We start from the raw sequence: 20,560 nt of genomic DNA on the forward strand, positions 1-20,560 counted from the left end.
ATCTGCTTGTCTTTCCTTTACTTTATAAAAGACAAACTTTTTTCTGTTTGATTTTGCAGACCCTTGTAGACTTCTAATGGGAGTCTTTCCCTATTGCAATGGTCTCTTTTTATCCGTTGTAATAATCCTTTTGAATAAAACTCTTTCCTTGCTAAGTCCTGATTTGTTTTTCTTTGACAAGTTTTCCACAATGTAGTTTACATATCAAACCTTCCCTAGGAAAAAAAAAATCAATGACTAAAGAGATATTTATTTTTCTTTTTAGAAACTGAATGCATTATAACAATATTGTAATAGATTAACTATTTTTCTTGCAAGCAATAACTTTATCTATTAAGTAGAACTTACTTGCCAAGGTCGCACTGTATTTCTGGAATTATGGTTGGTTTTGGTAATTCAATAGTTAATTTCAGTAAATACCAGAACTCTTCAGCCATTTCAGGCTGAAAAATAATGCTGGTGGAGAGAAATACACAAAATTTTGTCAGCAGTTTTAGTTTGTGTAATAAATTTAGCAGAAGAAGTATACCCCAAACTAGTATAAATAGTTGGTTTTAAATACAACATTTGACAACTGCTCTGTAACATGTACTACTCTATTTGTAGATGTATTTTTAATTCTTCAGTTTTGGTTGAGAAAATCACTTCATTATTCAAGAAAAGCAGTGTTGTCATTAATATCTGTTTAATAAACGCCTGCTGGATCAATAAAAATGTTTAAACATGAGTAGTTTAAATGTCTTGCAGAAGGTGGAAGAGAAAAAGCCCTGCTTTTTAACTGTGGTTACGTCAAATTTAGTTTTAGTTGAATGCATGTGCATTTTCATGTGAATGCTATCAAGTGACATATAGCTCTAGAGAACTTCCTTTATGATCAGCACATCCTCAACTACCAGGGAAGCGGAGCTTGTGACAGTCTAAAAAAGTATAACTGGGGGCCGGACATGGTGGCTCACACCTGTAATCCCAGCACTTTGGGAGGCTGAGGCAGGCGAATCATGAGGTCAGGAGTTCGAGACCAGCCTGGCCAATATGGTGGAACCCTATCTCCATTAAAACACAAAAAATTAGCTGGGTGAAGTGGCGGTCGCCTGTAATCCCGGCTACTCGGGAGGCTGAGGCAGGAGAATCGCTTGAACCTGGGAGGCAGAGGTTGCAGTGAGCTGAGATCACGTCACTGCACTCCAGCCCAGGTGACAGAGTGAGACTCTGTCTCAAAAGAAAAAAAAAAAAAAAAAGATAACTGGGATGGTATCTCAGCTCTGTCATCTTTTACTTGTGCAGTTTTGAAAAAGTCATTTTCTCATTTATAAAATAGGAGGAATCACTCTTACCTCTTACAGTTGCTGTGAGAATTTTATGTATGTAAAATACATGCCCCAATGATGATAGCAGAGTAGGCAGATAGTAAGTATTAGCCAAAAATTTTTTTAATGTATGCTGATAAAGAAAATTCAAGATTCAGTATATGTTCAGAAAGCCTGTGCAATCACATTGGGGCAAAAAGATCAGCCCATATTTCTAATGGTAATTTTTTCAAAATAGTGTCTTTTATAATATGTGATATTCTTATTTTCATGCTTCACAGAATAATAATTTTTATCCTTTAAAATTTCACAGATGTATTCATTTATTTACTGTTTCGCTAAAATAACAATTACTGGTTTCTATTGTAGGAAACTGTACTTGAAGCACCAATAAGAGTTATTCTAAAGGATGTTACATTAAGTAAAATAAGCCAGGCCAGGCACAGAAAGACAGATTTCACTTATATGTTGAATTTTAAAAATTGAACTATTGTGGGGAGCGGGGAGGGAGGGAGTAGCATTAGGAGATATACCTAATGTAAATGACGAGTTAATGGGAGCAGCACACCAACATGGCACATGTATACATATGTAACAAACCTGCACGTTGTGCACATGTGCCCTAGAAGTTAAAGCATAACAATAAAAAAAAAAAAATTGAACGCAGAAGCAGAGAGTATAATGATTATTATACTCTCTGTTACCAGGGGCTGGGAGGCGGAGGGGACACCAACTTTGAGGAGAGACTGGTCAAAGGATGCAAAATTTCAGTTAGCAGAAATAAGTTCAAGATATTTATTGTAGGACATTATGACTGTAATTAATTACTTTAATTCCTCTATGTCCTCCAAGTGAATTATTTGTATTTAATTAAGAAGCAAAATATATGAATTTTCATCAACAAAATTGAAAGTTTAATCCCTAGTCCTCATGCAATTGTTTTCATTTGGTTCAGCTTTTGCATCCATAAAGGTTTACTTAGTAAAAAGTGAAGTGAAAGGGGGTAAAAGGAGAAATGTAGAAATTATTTAATTTGATATTCTGATAACTACTATTTTTGCACTGAAGCAAGCAAAAACTAACTCCAATTAAATCAGTACATTTTTTCAGGGACTAGTATTAAACAAAATTAAAACTATGAGCAAGTGTAATTTTAATGATTATCGTGTAAGAAAAAGTAAAATTTAAAGGTTAATTTCTAAGGTTCAACAATAAAATATAATGCCACACTGAAACCATACCTTTCATTGCTATAGCCTGTAGTTGCTGGAGAATACCATACAATATATTTGGTGCACTGTAGTGGACTCAGGATAATTTCATTATCACCATTAAGGGCAGCACTCGTTAACTGCACATCTAAGTGAAGAGCTCTATCTTTTGGATTAGAGAGAGGTATTTCAATGCAAGTGCTGTCCTAGAATTATACAACAAATATGTAATCACCTTTTAGTGTCAGCATGGAGTCATTATACTGTGAAAGGAAATGTAAAGGAAATTATTACATAATATAAGGCCATTTGTTTTATTTTTTTCCTTGATACACTGTTGAATACATCTCACTAGCTTTGAATCTCTTACATGTTTTCTTTCATTAGCCTTGATAAATTGTAACCTTATTTTTTTCAACAGCAAATACTACACAGAGATCCATGTAACTAAATGGATGAAAACTATTTGTAAAATTACATTTAAAATATATTTTTCACTGGTATCATTATTTCTATGAGGTCCATTTTTCAGTGTTTACTCTAGGAATGGTACTCAAACTTTATCACACTTAAGAATAACCAGCAGAGTCTGCTAAAAGACAGACTTTTATCAACCTCTCCCCCACACCCCTTCTCCCTGCCAGAGATTCAGTAGATCTGGGATGGGGTCTGAAATTTATATTTCTAGAAAGTTTCCACATGATGCTGCTGCTGCTGTGATTCAAAGGAAACACTTAAAGTAACAACGTACCTTTGCATCAAGTAGTAGGGACAATCTAAACTAAAAAGTCAAATTATGTTGATGATACATCTTTCTGTTTAGATTTCTTCCTTCTGTTCTTGTTTGTCCTGTCCTTCCCCCAAGGTACACTGTCTTAGCTCTGGAAGGCACTCTTTAAGTTCTAAGATATTTCCTGATCCTCATACTGACCCATCCTGGCTAATGACTTGTAATGCACCCCATTTCAGCCATGATCTCCACTACGTCAAAAGCTATAATTAAAGAAAATGTAGTAAAGATAATTAGTAGACAGGACGCATCTCAATTTTAACAAATTCCAGTTGCCTAAATGTTTTAACCTAAAGAAATGGAGAAGGTTGAGCATTTCAATTATAAATCAAAGCTTGGTAATAAACGTACTTTAGAACATGGAGCTGTTATGAAATTTATCAAATCACTTTACAGGGGTGACAAAAAATTCTTACTAAGCTTCTGGGAACATATCTTCAAGGTAGATATTACAGCTTTGTCTATGGCTGTTTCAGAGGACCTAGCTGAGAATATTTGCCTGATCACCTCTAATAAATAAATGAGTTGGAGGAATGCTACATTTTAGAGGAATGGAAACAACATTTAGTGTGGTGAACAACGTCTGGTGAAGAAAGATGGAAACCAAGCATATATACAAAGTAACAATTAGATTAGAGCAGATATCACTTATTAGAAATCAATGTTGATTATAAATGCAATGAAAAAATAGTCTTCTACAGTGGTTTCAGGAGATATTAGAATTATGAATTCTTAAAATAAGTGGGCATTTAAACATCTACAGCAAAATATTCAATGCTTATAATTATAAAGAAGGAAAAATAAAAGTGTAAAACATAAAATACTGACCAGTGACTAATTTCCTGGGTAACCTGGCATATTTTATAAAGTTGATACAGGACTTGGCCTCCAAATAAGTTTCCAATGGTCAAAAATAAGAACAACTAGAAAAAAGGGTATGCCAAGGTAACAAATACTATCAACCCAATATGAGCCTAGAGATTTTGCTCAGGGCTTAAGACAGAATATGGAAATGACACATTTGGCCTAGACATTTGTCCTGGTCTACTACTCAGACATTATTCAGAGAAGAACAGAGTCCGTTCAACAGAATGCTATAGCCTGTCATAGAAGTAAAAATGCTAGAATCTAAACCACTGAGTTTCAAAATGTTTGAACCACAACCCAGAATAATTTGTTTTATATCACAATATGGTTCACATATATATATCACAAAAGTTTTACAAAACAATCCCTGCATTTACCACATGTAATATTTTCTGATACTCTCTACTACCTTTTATTCTATTCTATTTCCTGAAAAAAATAATGCTAGTTTTGACCCACTCACATGTTGAGACCTACACATTAGATTTAGATTTAGATTCTGGTCTAAAGAGGAATAAATATTGGAATATAGAACTACCTGAGGTCTTATTACATACATAAGTCTTGAAAACAAAATGGAACAAAATCACATTAAACCTACTATTTTCTGTGTAAACTACAACCTATCTAACGAGACCATGCCCTCGTGCTACCAAAGTGTCATAACATTCTACAGTTGGCCAGATCTTACGAGTGGGAAATATGGATGGTGTCTATGGAGCACTTAAATCACAGCTCCTCCTTGGCATCCTTGCAACATCCATGACAAATACTATTGACTGATCACTTCACTCTTATTCAGTAGGTCTGGACACATCCTCAAAATCCTTCACAGAGCAGCCTTCCAGAGAGCAATCGTTGAATGCTTAGAGTTACCAGTACTGCAATCTCTTGAAAATCTCTGGAATCTCATTATTTGGAGTTTTGAAAATAGCAAGACTCAACAGAAATAAATGTTTCACTACAGTCAAAAGCTTTAAGTTTCTAATTAACTGTACTATATTTCTAGTATGGTAGAAAGTATCTCAAATGTAACTATAATATTACAAAAATGATTTCTAAATTTCATTATTGTTTGGATATTATTTTCTTCTAGGTTTAAACAGAAAAACTTAAATGACACCTTAAACATAATGAATAATTTGTATTTTAAATATCCACCTGACAAAATATCTTCAAAATTTCAGGGAAGATTGCTTTTCTAAATATCAATATTTCTTAAGGTTGTAAAATTACATCTTTAAAGTATTTGATATGTTCAGTAAGTTAAAGAGAAGAAATTTTTGTTATCTCTCATTTTATAAGATGATCAAAACTCATGTTTATTCTTGAAACAACTTTCTTAGGTTATCTGTATGATTACAGAAATGCATAGCCATTTTGAGAAAATAACATACAAAATAAAACATTAAAATTATATTTAAAACAATATTAATTGTTTTGGCTAAGTTATCTTGCCACCTCATATTCCATTTCATTTTATAAAGAACTCTTACTAAATGAGAAGTACACAGTCCATTGAATTCTGTGAATACTTTATCTATAAAAGCGTTTGAAATACTTGGCTGGTGTCTGTTTTGCAAATGGCATATTCCTCCACTTTCATGAGTAGGCTTTTAAAGTTAATTTGTGTTCAGAATTAAACATAAATCAGTTTTGACTGATTTTTTTTTTGAAACTCAAGTAAAACAGTAATGGCTGAACATTACATGATGACTTCTAAAGCTTTCTTTCATCTTCACATGGGCTCTTTTAGGTTTAATGATAGAAAGCATTCTTTTATAAGGTATCCAATATTTTTTCTGGCTTGTACTTAAGAATATGGTAGCAAACATAATGGCTGTTTAAAGAAATTGCTTCCATTTCTCAGACTCCTTTGTAAGAGGACTAAATAATGCATATTTAATCCCATGAAATACAAGTAAAAATTTTAAAACAGAAAAGACATTCACAATGCTGAAATTGAAAATAATTAAAACACTTAACCACTCATGTAAAAGTGGAATACTCTTTTTAAATATATAAAAACAGTTGTATTGAATTTTGCAAATTATAAAGATTTTCAGAGGAAGTTCGAATACCTACACACTTTTAAAACAAATATTAGATATTTTCAGCATTTATGTATATATATGTATACACATACATATTATTTTATTTTTATTTATTTTTTTTATTTTTTGAAATGGTGTCTCGCTCTGTTGCCCAGGCTGGAGTGCAGTGGCGCGATCTCGGCTCACTGCAAGCTCTGCCTCCTGGGTTCACACCATTCTCCTGCCTCAGCCTCCTGAGTAGCTGGGACTATTGGCGCCCACCACCACGCCCGGCTAATTTTTTTGTATTTTCAGTAGAGACGGGGTTTCACCGTATAAGCCAGGATGGTCTCAACCTCCTGATCTCATGATCCACCCACCTCCCAAAGTGCTGGGATTATAGGTGTGAGCCGCTGCACCTAGCACATATATATAAGTTATATGTTTATTTTTTTACAATGGAAGGAACTTACGGAGAAGTTTAAAAACATAAATTGGCCGGGCGCGGTGGCTCACGCCTGTAATCCCAGCACTTTGGGAGGCCGAGGCGGGCGGATCACGAGGTCAGGAGATCGAGACCACGGTGAAACCCCGTCTCTACTAAAAATACAAAAAATTAGCCGGGCGCGGTTGTGGGCGCCTGTAGTCCCAGCTACTCGGGAGGCTGAGGCAGGAGAATGGCGTGAACCCGGGAGGCGGAGCTTGCAGTGAGCCGAGATCGCGCCACTGCACTCCAGCCTGGGCTGGGCGACAGAGCAAGACTCCGTCTCAAAAAAAAAAAAAAAAAAAAAAAACATAAATTAAATCAGGTCATTCATTTCGTTTACACCCTCTATTGGCTAAATGCACATAGACTAAAATCTTTCTTTTTGCCTTTTGAGGCCCCAGGAGATCTGGCCCTGCAAACACCTCAAAAACTCTAATCACAAGTAACAGCCCAACTCCCACCCCATCAATCCTGCAATCTTTCCTGTCCAGCTGTGGCCTCTCTACCTCTTCCCTGCTTCTGGACTGCTTATGCTCCTTCTTGTTGTGTCCCTTCCCACCGAGCTCATTTTGTTCTGAGGGCTTCTGCACCATTAGTCTCTCTAGTTGGGTGCATTGCCACAGTCTTCAAGCCACCCTCAATGTTACCCTGGAATATTTTTGTTCATAGAATTATCACTGTCTAAATTTACCTCAGTCATCTATTGTCATTATAACAGGTACACCGGATAGACTAACCTTAGTGGAGTGCAATCTGAAAAGTCTCTCACTACTGCTATCCAAACCCCGAAGGAGCTGCCTTCCTCCAGCCCTATTATTATCTCAAAGTGGCTCCCAGTGCCAGAAGAGTCTAACTTTGAGGTATTTATAGAAATCTCAAATCAATCAACACTTTCTTCTCACATGCAATTGAAGTCTGCTCCTGATCCTCCCCTTCTGGCACCTCATCCTCACCCTCAGGCCTGTCTGGGAATTTTGCACACTGCTTGTGAGGAAGGAGGTAAACATGGCCTGCTCTTTTCAACCCTCTGCTCCAGCTTCCTCTCCTATGATCATGGTGCTGATGTGGCTGGCTCTTTCAGGTTGCAGGATGAAATGGGATGACAGGTAGAAGAACAATACCCACTTACTTAATTGGTGCTACCTGATCTTATCCAGGTGAGTATATAGGTTCCTTTTGCCTTCTTCTATCTTGAATTATCCCCAGGAGTCTTCTCATCCTAGAAGAATGTTTCTTGGGCTGGGTCCTTTCAAATAAGCTCAAGCCTAGCCTTATTTCATTACGTCAAATTCACTTTGGTCCACTACATCTTGAATTGTGCCGATGAAAGTGCATCTTGCTCTCACTCTAACCACCTTCCCTCTCTCTGTGGTCCATTCTGTTGGTAGGAACTCACCAAGAGCCAGGGCCATTAAACTGTCAGCTTCCTCTCCTTAAAGAAGACACTCCCACTGTCTTTTTGTTCTGGCCACCACAGATATGAGCTGTAAATGGGTGATGGGCTAAAGATTTCTCCCCTCCCTTGATGTGCCAGAAACATCATCTCTCTGTAGGGAGACCCCCTGAAACTATTGCTATGGAATAAAAGATGAAATGCTCCTGATTATTGTAAATACAAAATTGCATGCAGGATTGTGTAAAGACAATGCCAGGCTGGACTGCCAGAATGAGCCAACAGCACATGATGTGCTTCCCCCTGCAGAGAGCCTATGAATGGATGTGCAGTCAGGGAGGTTTCACATCACCAGGATTCCTATCCCAGAAAAGCAGATGTTCATAGCTCTGGGAATGGAATGCAACCCTCGTGGAGAGCCTATAAACGGATGCATGGGGGGCACCTGTCCATATGGATAAGATAGGGCTATAAATGCCCTCATCTTGCCACTGCTCTTCTAGGCCTCTTCAGGGTTAAGGCATACTCCCTTCTGAGAATTTCTAGTCTAACCGGTTGTCTAGCTTCACGTCCTGTTTCTATGGATTGTTTGTAACCAGCTTTTGCTGTAACTGTTACTGCTGATTAATATTTTGCTAATCATAGGTTATGGAAATACTGTGTTTCTATTTTAAGGCTCTGTTAGAAATTACTGATGCACACACTATATTGTAAATTCTTATCTCTGTATACTGTACTTCTGCATACGGATGTTATGTTAAAGAATTACTTCATCCCCATGTGATCATCTCACCTCATAATCAAATGACCCTAAATCCCTCACTAACCTACCCCCGCCCTCACTAAACTTAATAAAATGCTGGCATATCCAGTGCATTGTTGGCACCGCTGGACCAGAAGGTGGTGACCCCCCTGGACTCAGCTTTCACTATCTTGTATGTGTCTATTATTTCTTAACCTGCCGATCCACCTGGGAACAAAGAGAGAGCTCCATTGCATTGTGGGCTGCTGGCCAGATCCTGCAATATCTCTCCACTAAAATCCTAAGTTCCCCTTTCATGACATGAAGATGTCACTTGGAAGTGGCTGTCCAACTAGAGATTCCATTTCCCAGAGCCTCTTTCACCTGGGCTTAGCTGTGTCACTAGTTTTCTCCAATTGTATGTGAGTGAAAGTGGTGTGTCACCTGTATGTCAAGGCCATTAAAACTACTGGAAATTCTCTTCTCTCTGCTTTCTTTTTCTCCAGCTACATGTAGGGACCTCTGAGTCCCTAAAAAGGAAGGAATCACAAGATGGAACAACCCTGGCTCCCTGAATCACAACAGGGAGTATGCCACCCACCAACCAGGGACACATTCACTAGAATGTTACAATTGTTAAAAACTTTTACTGTGTTTAGCCATTGCAAATTTAGGGTTTATTTGCTGTATCAGCTAGATATACTCTGAATACTATATTTAGAGAGTCTTAAATAAATGGCACAGCAACCACTTTCATAACACAAATATATGTGTTATATTTCTTTATATATAAGAAATATAATTATCTATAGATAATTCTCAGGTTTGTGACTTCATTTGAAAATCCAAGGTAACAGGAGAACTTCCCAGGAAACATCCCAATTCAATTACTTTATTCGTTTTCTAACTCCACTAGAATGGTAGCTCCATGCAAATAGGGGCCTTGCTTGTATTGTTCATCACTGTTCTTTAGCATCTAGAACAGTATCAGGAATATCAGAGATATTCAGTAAATACTCATTAGAAAATAAAATGTGCAATTTATGAGATGATTTAGTGTTTGTGTGTATGTATATACCTATTATGCATTATATATTAAAAGTATTACATATTATACATTATATATTACATATTATATAATATATAGAATTATTGAAATGTCTGGTATCTTGGATAATCACAACTTTTAATTAAATAATAAAGCAACTATGTAAAAATCTAACTCAGAAGGAGTTTAAAAGTCTCCAGTTAATTCAGCCTGCCTCCTTACTTGAAAGTTACTGGGTGAAGACAGCAGTTTCAGATGGGAGAAAGACTTTATTGCCTTATCACTTTGTCACTTGGTTGCTGGTTCATACCTGCTCTACGAGGAAAAAGTGTAATTCACTGAGTGCACTAAACACTTCATCATTTCCTGCTTTGTCAGAATAAATAAAGATTATTTACTTCCACATAACCACTGAATTGAGTCAACGACAATTCAATATGCACTAACATGAAGTATTTTCACCATACCCTCTCTCAGAAGATAATCATGAGTTCAGTATAAAAGGATTATTTCTGAGGAGAAAACACACAATAATATTAAGTAAGGCATATTATTGAGGAAATCTTCAATTTTAATTTTATTCAATTTGAAAACATTACCAAGTCAGTAAACAAACTGAACTAATGGGTATTTTGAAAGTATCATGTAATTGAGAGGAAGTGATCATTATAATCTGGGTCAATAATTTTCCTAAATTGAAAAGTCAGAACTCAAATAAACCATGTAGACAGCTATGCTTAGAAACACCATTGTCATTCTTTTGCTATTTCCATCTGTACAACACTGTATCTAATGACGTCATGCCTTATACCCACCCCAGTCCCCAATCCTCCATCATATGACCTGAAATGTATAGAATGCTGAGATGCAATCAAGGTGGTTTACTAATGCCAGACTGGGGGACATGTATGTTGAGGATGCATTAATAGGCACCTGGGAGTTGTGAAAAAGCCAGAAAACACTGGAAAAGCCTAAAGTTTATTAATTTGTATTGAGACACACCCCATAACCTTGAGAGAGAAAGGAAAACTATTAACAATAGAAATATTTCTAATTGCAAGGAGTGATCCCTAGGAAGCAACCTCCTGCTTAACTGTTTAAGATAGTATTCCGCTCCCCTCCCACCACCGTATATGTGTGTATATGTGTATTCTCTACATATATATGTAAGTATACATATATATGTATATGCATGTGTGTGAATTATTAAAATGTTAACTCTGAATGACCCTGTAGGCAGGCCATTTTGAAGACTGTTTGTCACGAGTTAAGCAAACAGTGCTTAAGATACATTACACATGATTTAATAATCATGGGGTATGGGGTACCCCAGGGGGTAATTCTTGACACAGTGAGTGGGTATTTGCCTTGATTTTTTTTGCATGTCAGGTGTTTGAACTTGCATAAATGAATCCAATGTCATGTTCAGTCAATTCTTCTTCATCTGCATTTATGGAAGAAGGCAGAGGCATGAATAGTTCATAATGACAGAGTAGCCAAAAATTGTTTTCCTTTGGAATGTTCATTGTGAACTTTAATTGAAATAATGGTCTTTCAGATAGCTGTGATGTTGATTTCAACTAATTAATATACTCGTGACTTAAAGGCCTACATGAGAAGGAATGGACAGTTATGATTTTCTTACCTGACCCATTCCTTTCTATCTCCTGAACACTATTTCACTCAGAAATATAGAGATATCTCAAAGTAATCATAATTTTTCATCTCAATGTCCAAGGTAAGATATGAGTTTTAAAATGATGTCTTTATTCATTATGTAAAATTTGAACTTGCCCACAAAATCACAAATTAGATTGTTTCCATCAGAGCTAATGCTAGGTTTTCCTCATCAGGTACAATAGGCTGATAGTTTGCCATATTAACCCAGGTCACCTCACTCCATTACCCTCACCTAATTTCCAGTGCTAAAGCTTTCTAAGCTCACTGCACGCTGGGTGGGGTTGCTATACCCTGAATGCAAGGAAAAGAAAGTTCGTCTAGTTTTTTCAACATACTCTTTTTTCAGATATTTTACTGTTTTGATTCTATTGTTCTGATATAAACCATAGTTTTTGAAGAAAACTTGCCTAGCCAGTGTTAATAACCAAGAAAGAATAAATGAAGTTTTCCTCAGCTGGTGGTGGCAACAGACAGAAAACACACACTTTGCCCAAGACTTAAACTTCCTCCTAAATTCCTGTCCTATCTCAGCTACTTTAGTGACTTTTCACTAGAATTTAGAAAGCCTTAAGGATGTTCTGCTGTGCCCCTTTGGGGCTACATGAAATGTGATGGGGAGAGCCCCTTGATATTCAACGACTAGCCAGTAAGACTTTTATACTGCAGATGTCAAGACAAGATGGTAAGGACCAAATTCCCTCCATCTCTGAACTTGGAGTCAGGATGCCCTCTAAGTTTCCTTTTAACCTCTCCATAACACCCGGGAGAATGGAGCATGAGAACACTGAGGAGGAGTTGAATCTGACCTGAGAGGGAACAGAATCCGACTGAGTTTACCAGAAAGTAAAGACAAACCTAAGTTTGGCTTCTAAAATCAGCTCTTTATCCCACTCTCTGTTTTTTAAGAGTAAATAGCTAAATCTCTATTTCCATGTCATTTCTGCAAATCACACTGGTTAACATTGTATCTAACCAGAACAGCATTGTCAGTAATTACGACCAAGGAGAGTCAATGGAATTCATTATGACTACCTAGATACTCTGTAAATACAGGTCAGCATTCTTGTTTTAACTTGGAGTAAAAATTTCCTGAAAAGCTTTGTTTGTTGAAATTCTATACAGAGTCGTTACTGGAAAAGTTGTATGTGTGAACACTAGAAAAGGAATCAGCCTTCAGAGCACAGAGCTTGGCTACCAGAGATGACTTAGATGAAAAAATAAAAAGAAATAAGGTGCGGGGGGCGGGGGGGCGGCAGGGGGAAGAGAAGAGGGAGGAAGGAAGGGAGGGCGTGGAGGGAGAATGGGAGGATTGAGGGAGACTGAGAGAGAAAGAGAGAATAAATGCATCTTTCCTTTTGGCAGAGCACCTTGTTTGGACAGCAGACCCTCTCCAACACACATCCTTTTCCCTTTAATTAGGCACTTCAGTGAAGTGCAGACAGTTGACAGTTTAACTCTGGGCATGGCCTTGATTCCACTGTCAGTTGAAGTGAAAGTGGCTAATTATTGCTGACCTTTAAAGCCATAGACATTATGCACAAAATCAATTCAGAATTTACAAATAAGTAAATGATTCAGGAAATATTATGGCAATTAATGTAGATATTAAATCCAAGTATATTAACTCTATAATTTTAGGAAGAACATTATATCTTTTGGGAGCCAACAAGTACTTTAAATTTTTTTAAAATAGAGTATAGGCAGATTAGAGATGAGATTTTACCATAATTCTAATTTTTATAGAATATTTTTGTATATGAGTGTTTTCAACATTAATCAAAATAGTCTTCCATAGCAACATCTACATTTTTTGTATTTAACTCAAATTAGACCATGAGATATATTTTCTGGATTAAAAAATAGTATTTAAGAATTTTTTACAACTCATCAGGATAAATTAAAAGCAGAATGCTAATTTTTCTTACTCAACATTTAATGAGGAAGAGAAATTTCGATGTCATGGACAACACCTTATGATATATGATCTTTCATCTAGAAAAATAAAGTATAAAAAGTATGAAAGATGCCGGGTGCGGTGGCTCATGCCTATAATCCCAACACTGTGGGAGGCTGAGGAGCGGGTGGATCACCTGAGATTGGGAGTTCAAGACCAGCCTGACCAATGTGGAGAAACCCCGTCTCTACTAAAAATACATAATTAGCCAGCCATGAAGGCCCATGCCTGTAATTCCAGCTACTCAGGAGACCGAGGCAGGAGAATCACCTGAACCCAGGAGGTGGAGGTTGCAGTGAGCCAAGATCATGCCATTGCACACCAGCCTGGGCAACAAGAGCAAAACTCCATCTCAAAAAAAAAAAAAAAAAAAAAAAAAAAGGATGAAAGAAGAAAATACATTAAAAACATTAAATACATTATGGAGGCTAAAACTAAAAACTTTTTTAAAATGGTTGGCAACTTACATGTGTTTTTTAAATTTTTATTTTGTTTTTTTACTAGAGACAAGGTCTCACTATGTTGCTCAGGCTGGTCTCAAATTCCCGAGCTCAAGCAAGCCTCCCACCTTGGCCTCCCAAAGTGCTTGGATTATAGTCATAAGCCACCACACCTGGTCTCACTTGTGTTGTTTTGTATGGATGCTTTTATGTTTGACACCAAGAGGATTAACAGTGTTTTTAACTGTGCTTCTCTTTTGCTATTTTGTGGAGATATTTCTGGATCTCTTTATTAACAATATAGTTAATTTAGTTGAAGGTTGTTTATAGAATTAAAAGCTCAGAAAGAAGTAAATGATCATGCAACTTTCACTGACAATGAAGTAAGTATTTTGAAGGCTATGGCTGTTTAAAACGTAAATTATATAATGAGTTGCTCACACACTTAAGTTTTGTTTCCACAAAATGTTTACAGCTCAGTGCTATATATCAGAGTTATCGAGTGTCAGTGGAAAGACAGTGGGTTATTGTCATCATTCTCCCATAGCCGAACTATATAAAATACAAGAGATTTTTGAGATCAAACAAAATGGAACAGCAGCTATTATATGTTAAAATTTCCAAAGGAAATCCTAAATACTTTATACCAACAGAGAAAGGACTACTAACAAACAAGTATTATTTACTGAAAATGTAATCTGGTTTTGGAACCTGCAGTAAGAAGTAACCAAATATATGTGTTTCAAGATTGTATTTCTTACATGAACCCTATTTTAGAGAGACTCTGATCAATCACTCATTTCTAGAAAAAATGTGGAAATTGAGTTGAATGTAATAAAAACTGAGATGCAGATAAAAAAATAAGAGATGGCTTAGTATCTTGAGTGAACCATTGCCACATCTGGAGGTATAAAGTTTAAATAAAGTATTTCTCAAATGATTCACCTGAACAGAATATGCAGTCAATAATATTAGGAAATAATATACAAGTGAGGACCACAATTTCAGTATACTTCTGAAAGTAGTCAGAAAGCATCTTCTTCAAAGAATGGACAAAGGTTTCATTTGATGGCATTATTTAAAAGAAATCATACTATTTCTAGTAAATAAATCTTCATGTCTGAAAGTTAAAGAGGGAATACATTTTTACCTTCAACAATTATGACTAGAAACGTGAGAAAACTTAATAATTTGGCAACATCACTAGCCACAATAGGCTAAGTTGGTAAACTTAGTTGAAAAAGATGTCCATTCTCAACAAATCTCAGTTAAATGTGAACATTTAATTAATACAGCAAACCTGTCTATAGTAACAAAGGGAACTATCTAGCAGCTGTTATGTGTTAAGAGGTTTCGCTCCTGCATTATAATGTAAAACTATTCAATGAAAAGGGGACTCAATAATTGTGTTTAATCTAAGTAGAACATGAAATAATATTATTTAAGTATATTTATGAAATAACTATGCTAATTGTTCATAACAAATAATAAAAGAAATAATGATAGCAATTAGAAATATATATGTGCATAAGACGAGTTATACATATCCCACTGTGGTGCCAAAACAAAAAGAGGTTTAAATTGAAAACTTATAGGAAATTAGTACAAACTGAATTAGGATTACATTATAATATACATGGGGAGGGGCAAGTCCTTGATGAAAAATGAACAAGTGCCATTATTCAAAAGTACATTATTTATTCAAATAATATATTCCTGAAAGGGTATATGCAAATTTAATTTCATAAATGAAAACATATTTGAAATTTCTCAAAGAGATAAGTAGTGGTTTTTTGATTTTGGTTTTGGTTTTTTGTTTGTTTGTTTTTGCTTTTTGCTCAGTCTTCTTACATATGCACATAAAGTACCCTGATGGTGTGTATTTCTCAGCCTGTGTGACAGTCTTCACCTTTTAAGGTTGAGAGCTATAAAAATCTCAATTTCTGTTCTTGTGATAGTTTGCTAAGAATGATGGTTTCCAGCTGCATCCATGTCCCTACAAAGGACACAAACTCATCCTTTTTGATGGCTGCATAGTATTCCATGGTGTATATGTGCCACATTTTCTTAATCCAGTCTGTCACTGATGGACATTTGGGTTGATTCCAAGTCTTTGCTATTGTGAATAGTGCCGCAATAAACATACGTGTGCATGTGTCTTTATAGCAGCATGATTTATAATCCTTTGGGTATATACCCAGTAATGGGATGGCTGGGTCATATGGTACATCTATCACAAGAACAGAAAACCAAACACCGCATGTTCTCGCTCATAGGTGGGAACTGAACAATGAGATCACTTGGACTCGGGAAGGGGAACATCACACACCGGGGCCTATCATGGGGAGGGGGGAGGGGGGAGGAATTGCATTGGGAGTTATACCTGATGTAAATGACGAGTTGATGGGTGCTGACGAGTTGATGGGTGCAGCACACCAACATGGCACAAGTATACATATGTAACAAACCTGCACGTTATGCACATGTACCCTAGAACTTAAAGTATAATAATAAAAAAAAAAAAAAAGATGCACTCAAAAGAAAAAAAAAAAATCTCAATTTCTATCAGTATTTTCTTGAAGGACTAATAGCTCTTGCAGAAGAAAAAGTCACTTTATACACCATTTAATGAGAAGATGAAACAATTGGCCATCTATAATTTCTTTTAAAATTGTATTTATGTATGTTTGTTTTGCATATTTTGTCATCTTTATTCTTATTTTAAGCATATAGTTAATAAGAAAGTCAATTTCTCCTTTTCTGAGGTGCTACATCATGCACTCAGTTTTTTCAAAGCCTATGTAAATTTTTTTCTCTATGTGTTGATAAAGGGATACATTTTAATGTATATTTTAAAATAACCTTTAAGGATGATTTTACACTGCAGTGGTAACCAGTTGACAGAAATAAGACATTTTCATTGAGTGAAATGATCCTACCGTCATATTAAATAATTTTCCACTTAGAAGATAATGCTTTTGCAATCTATACTTGAGCACATTTCAAAATTTTAATCATTCATCTTCTATGCCTAAATGGAGATTTACCCAGAAATCAGGTGGGCAAATAATCAATTTGTAAACTTATAATATTTTAAATCTTTTCTTTTTTACTTTCTATTTATTGGAGCCAAAGTTCAAGATTCTAAGTAATCAATTCTATAAAGAAATCTATCCACATATTTAAAAATAAAAATAACATTTATTATTATCATTTTAAATACCTGAGCACTAACAATAAGGAAACTAAATTTAATTAAAACATTACTAATAGCAATATTGTACTCATGTTTCATTTAAAATAAGACTCTTAATATTTAACTTTATTAAATAATTTTGGACACAAATTTAGTAACATTTTAGTAATTCACATCAGACAAATCTATTCCGAGTATTAATGGAAACCCCAAATGTATGCCAGTTGCTCCAAATATGTTTCCAAGTGAAAGGTCTGCTGTAGAAACCAGGAAGAAGCAAGGCTGAAAGAGTCTAGTAGCACAATCCTGTTTTTACCATCTATGTGTGAGCAAACATGTAGGCTAAGGGTAAGTTTGCTTTAGTAACTCTTGAAACAGATAGAATGCTAATCAACGCAGTCATGATAAGATAACATATAACTAAAATATGTTTTCCAAAAGCATTTTAAGTCCATAGTACTAGATTTAAAAATAAAATTGCTATGATTGACTAATTTATCTTAATACAATCATCTGATACAGACGTTTTTAGGGATAGTAAGTAATTTACTATACAACAAAAGGTCTAACTGCTCACAAAATGACGGAGTCTATGAACATGTCATGGGCACTTACCAGAGCAATACATGTCAGTTCCATAATGTCTATGGGTGGTCCAGGAGTGCTATGGATCTCAAGATTGTACCAGAATCTTAAATTGTGAAAATTATCATCTGAAAAACAAACCAAAACACCACTTTTTAAATATAGACTTCAGAATACCATACTTAACATACACATTTGAGAATCATGAACAGACATCATTTTCAATCTTTTCTTTTTAGATTGCTCCTTTTTTTTAAATTTAATAGTTTATTATATACATAATTATTAATCATGTAATCAATCTTTTTTTTTTTAATGGACTTTTTGTCAAGACAGCTGAAGAAAGGGTGGGAAGCTGTTTTTATCACAGTTAGTGAGGAATAAGAGAAGCTCCATCCTTGCGTGGCCAAGAGAATGTCCTGTACAAGCTCCTGGCCCTATACCTATGCCAGTAACTCATTGAGTTCTTCCATAAAATTAATTTTGGAATGTTTTACTTTAAGTTAAGGATTAATGTTTCAAAAAGAAATAACCAATCTTTTTTCTCATTGACGAACTATTCATGTATTTGTACATAGATATATCTAAATAAGTCATTACAATTCACAATGCTGCATTTCCAGGACCATAAGAATCTAGTATAAGGAGAAAGTCAGGAAACTGAGACTGCATGTTTCCTGAAAATTTGAAAAAGGATCCTAAGAATTTAGCCCAAGGAAAGTCTTAAAGGGGCATAGACTAAGTCGTGACACAATTATTTTTATATCTTGCTTCCCTAATATTTTTAAAAAGCAGGCAATTCTGCCCCTGATGATAACCAACACCATACTCCCTCAGGCTAAAATTGGAATCCTCATCTACCAGGCCCTTCATAAAAAGGTTTTTTACGTCCATCAAAATCAGTTTTGTTTTGTTTTGTTTTTCCTCTCTGTTCAGCTTCCCACTTTGATATTCTTTTGTTTTTCTGTGTTGAACTAGGTCATGGTTTAAGATTGTCCTCCAATTTCAGTAAATTGTATACATATTCACATCAGTATTGTCATGTTTAAAATATTTCAAGAACTGTTATGCTAGATTAATTTATTTAGGTAAATTGCTAACCTCTTTGGGCCTCAGTTTCCTTATCTATGAAATAAGAAGCCCAAACTAGTGGAATTCTCAGTGTTTCTCTCTACTGAAAATGTTTTTCATGAGTATATGTTTTACATTGCATTGTACTGTATTGTATGGCACTGTATGACACTGAATAGCATCGTATTGTGTAGTATTGTATTGCACTGTATGGCATTTGTAGCTTTGTATTGGATTGTATTGCATGACATTATATTTTACTGCACTACACTGTTCTGTACCATCCTGTATTGTACTATTTTGCATCCTGTTTCAACACCTTAGGTATCTAAAATACTTATAAGATTGGTGGACCTGAGAACAATCCAGATATTTAAAGTAAACAGCTAGTAAGAGGGAGAAAGAGAAAACAATAGTTACAATTAATAAGACCCAGTTGAGTTCTTATTCCAAATAACTATGAGGAGTTCTTGAGGGCAAATTTATTTCCACATTTTGAACTGACTCCTGTACTTGTTTATTTTTCAGACATCTGTTTATTCCCTTAAAAGCAGAAATGTGCAGAAAATAACGTTACCAAATTTATACTGATGGGAGATTATTAAGGAAGCCTCTGCTCACATTTGCTCCTTCAATTTTATAAAAGCACTTTGAGTGGTTTTATGACATTTAAATGTGACTTCTCAAAAATAAATCAAAGTTCTTAAAATGAAAAGTGTTTTCCCTTCTAGGTACCTTATGCATATTTTATCTGGGCCTTTCCAATGTTTTAACCCACAATGAACTCACGGAGAAAATAATTCTGGAAATAAACATTAGCTATGACTGAGGAGATTGCTTCATGACTCTGGGTTAGTGCAAAGATCAGTGGAATGACTCAGAGTTATAAGACCAGGGTTCAAATCCCAATGTGACCACCATTAGCTTGTGATTTTTGGCAAAGAATCTCAAGAGTCTGCCCACTTGTGGAACAGGGACTATATTTGTCATGGTTCTCCAGAGAGATGGAACTAGCAGGATGTGTAAAGAAGAGAGCAAAAAAGAGAGATTTTAAGAAATTGGCTTATACAACTGTGGAGGCTTGGTAAACCCAAAATCTGAAGTATACTGGGGTAGGTCAGATTTTATTTTACTAAAGGTTTCAACTGATTCGATAAAGCTCAACCACATTATGGAGGATAATCTGCTTTATTCAAAGTCCATGGATTCAAATGTTAATCTCATCCATAAAACACATTCTCAGAAATATTAAAAATAAAGCTGACCAAATATCTGGGCCCTGTGGCCTGGCTAAGTTGACACATGAAATTAACCATCGCAGGGGCAATAACAACTATTATTTATAATTACTGTGACTATCACATGTGGCAGTGTTGTGATGTAGCTGATTTAGTTCCTACAGTGCTAAACATGTACACTGAGTATGATTTATTGATTAGAGTGGGATTGGTGAATGATTTATTGATGAAAACACCAATAAAATAATGATTGTTTTTTAACTCTGAATCTTAAACAACTTAAAATACTTTTCTAATTATAAAATCAATAGCATTCACTATAGTGATTTTAGAAACTCCTGAATAGCATCAAGATAGAAGTCCTTCATAATTTCATGACAAAATGACAGCTACTTAATATATTTGTATAAAATTCCAGGTTTAAAATATCAAGAAAGATACAGATATATAGACATACACACATAAATATAGTGGGGTATATACAATATGCATAATTGATACATTCATATGTATGTAAA

At 35.4% G+C, this 20,560-nt stretch overlaps 1 protein-coding gene across 3 annotated transcripts in view; it reads right to left on the reverse strand.

Annotated features, from left to right (window-relative positions):
* LOC105499042 (cilia and flagella associated protein 47) overlaps nucleotides 1–20,560 on the reverse strand; it is a 469,827-nt gene that overhangs the window by 103,754 nt on the left and 345,513 nt on the right. For all 3 annotated transcript variants that reach the window (XM_011771441.2, XM_011771442.2, XM_011771440.2), the window contains exons 51-53: nucleotides 17,764–17,861; nucleotides 2,549–2,724; nucleotides 349–456 (exon numbers count right to left, since the gene is read on the reverse strand). In XM_011771441.2, coding sequence (XP_011769743.2) covers nucleotides 349–456; nucleotides 2,549–2,724; nucleotides 17,764–17,861 — 382 coding nt within the window. The remainder of the gene's footprint in view (nucleotides 1–348; nucleotides 457–2,548; nucleotides 2,725–17,763; nucleotides 17,862–20,560) is intronic.

This window comes from Macaca nemestrina, chromosome X, assembly GCF_043159975.1.
Source record: "Macaca nemestrina isolate mMacNem1 chromosome X, mMacNem.hap1, whole genome shotgun sequence".
Lineage (NCBI taxonomy): Eukaryota > Metazoa > Chordata > Mammalia > Primates > Cercopithecidae > Macaca > Macaca nemestrina.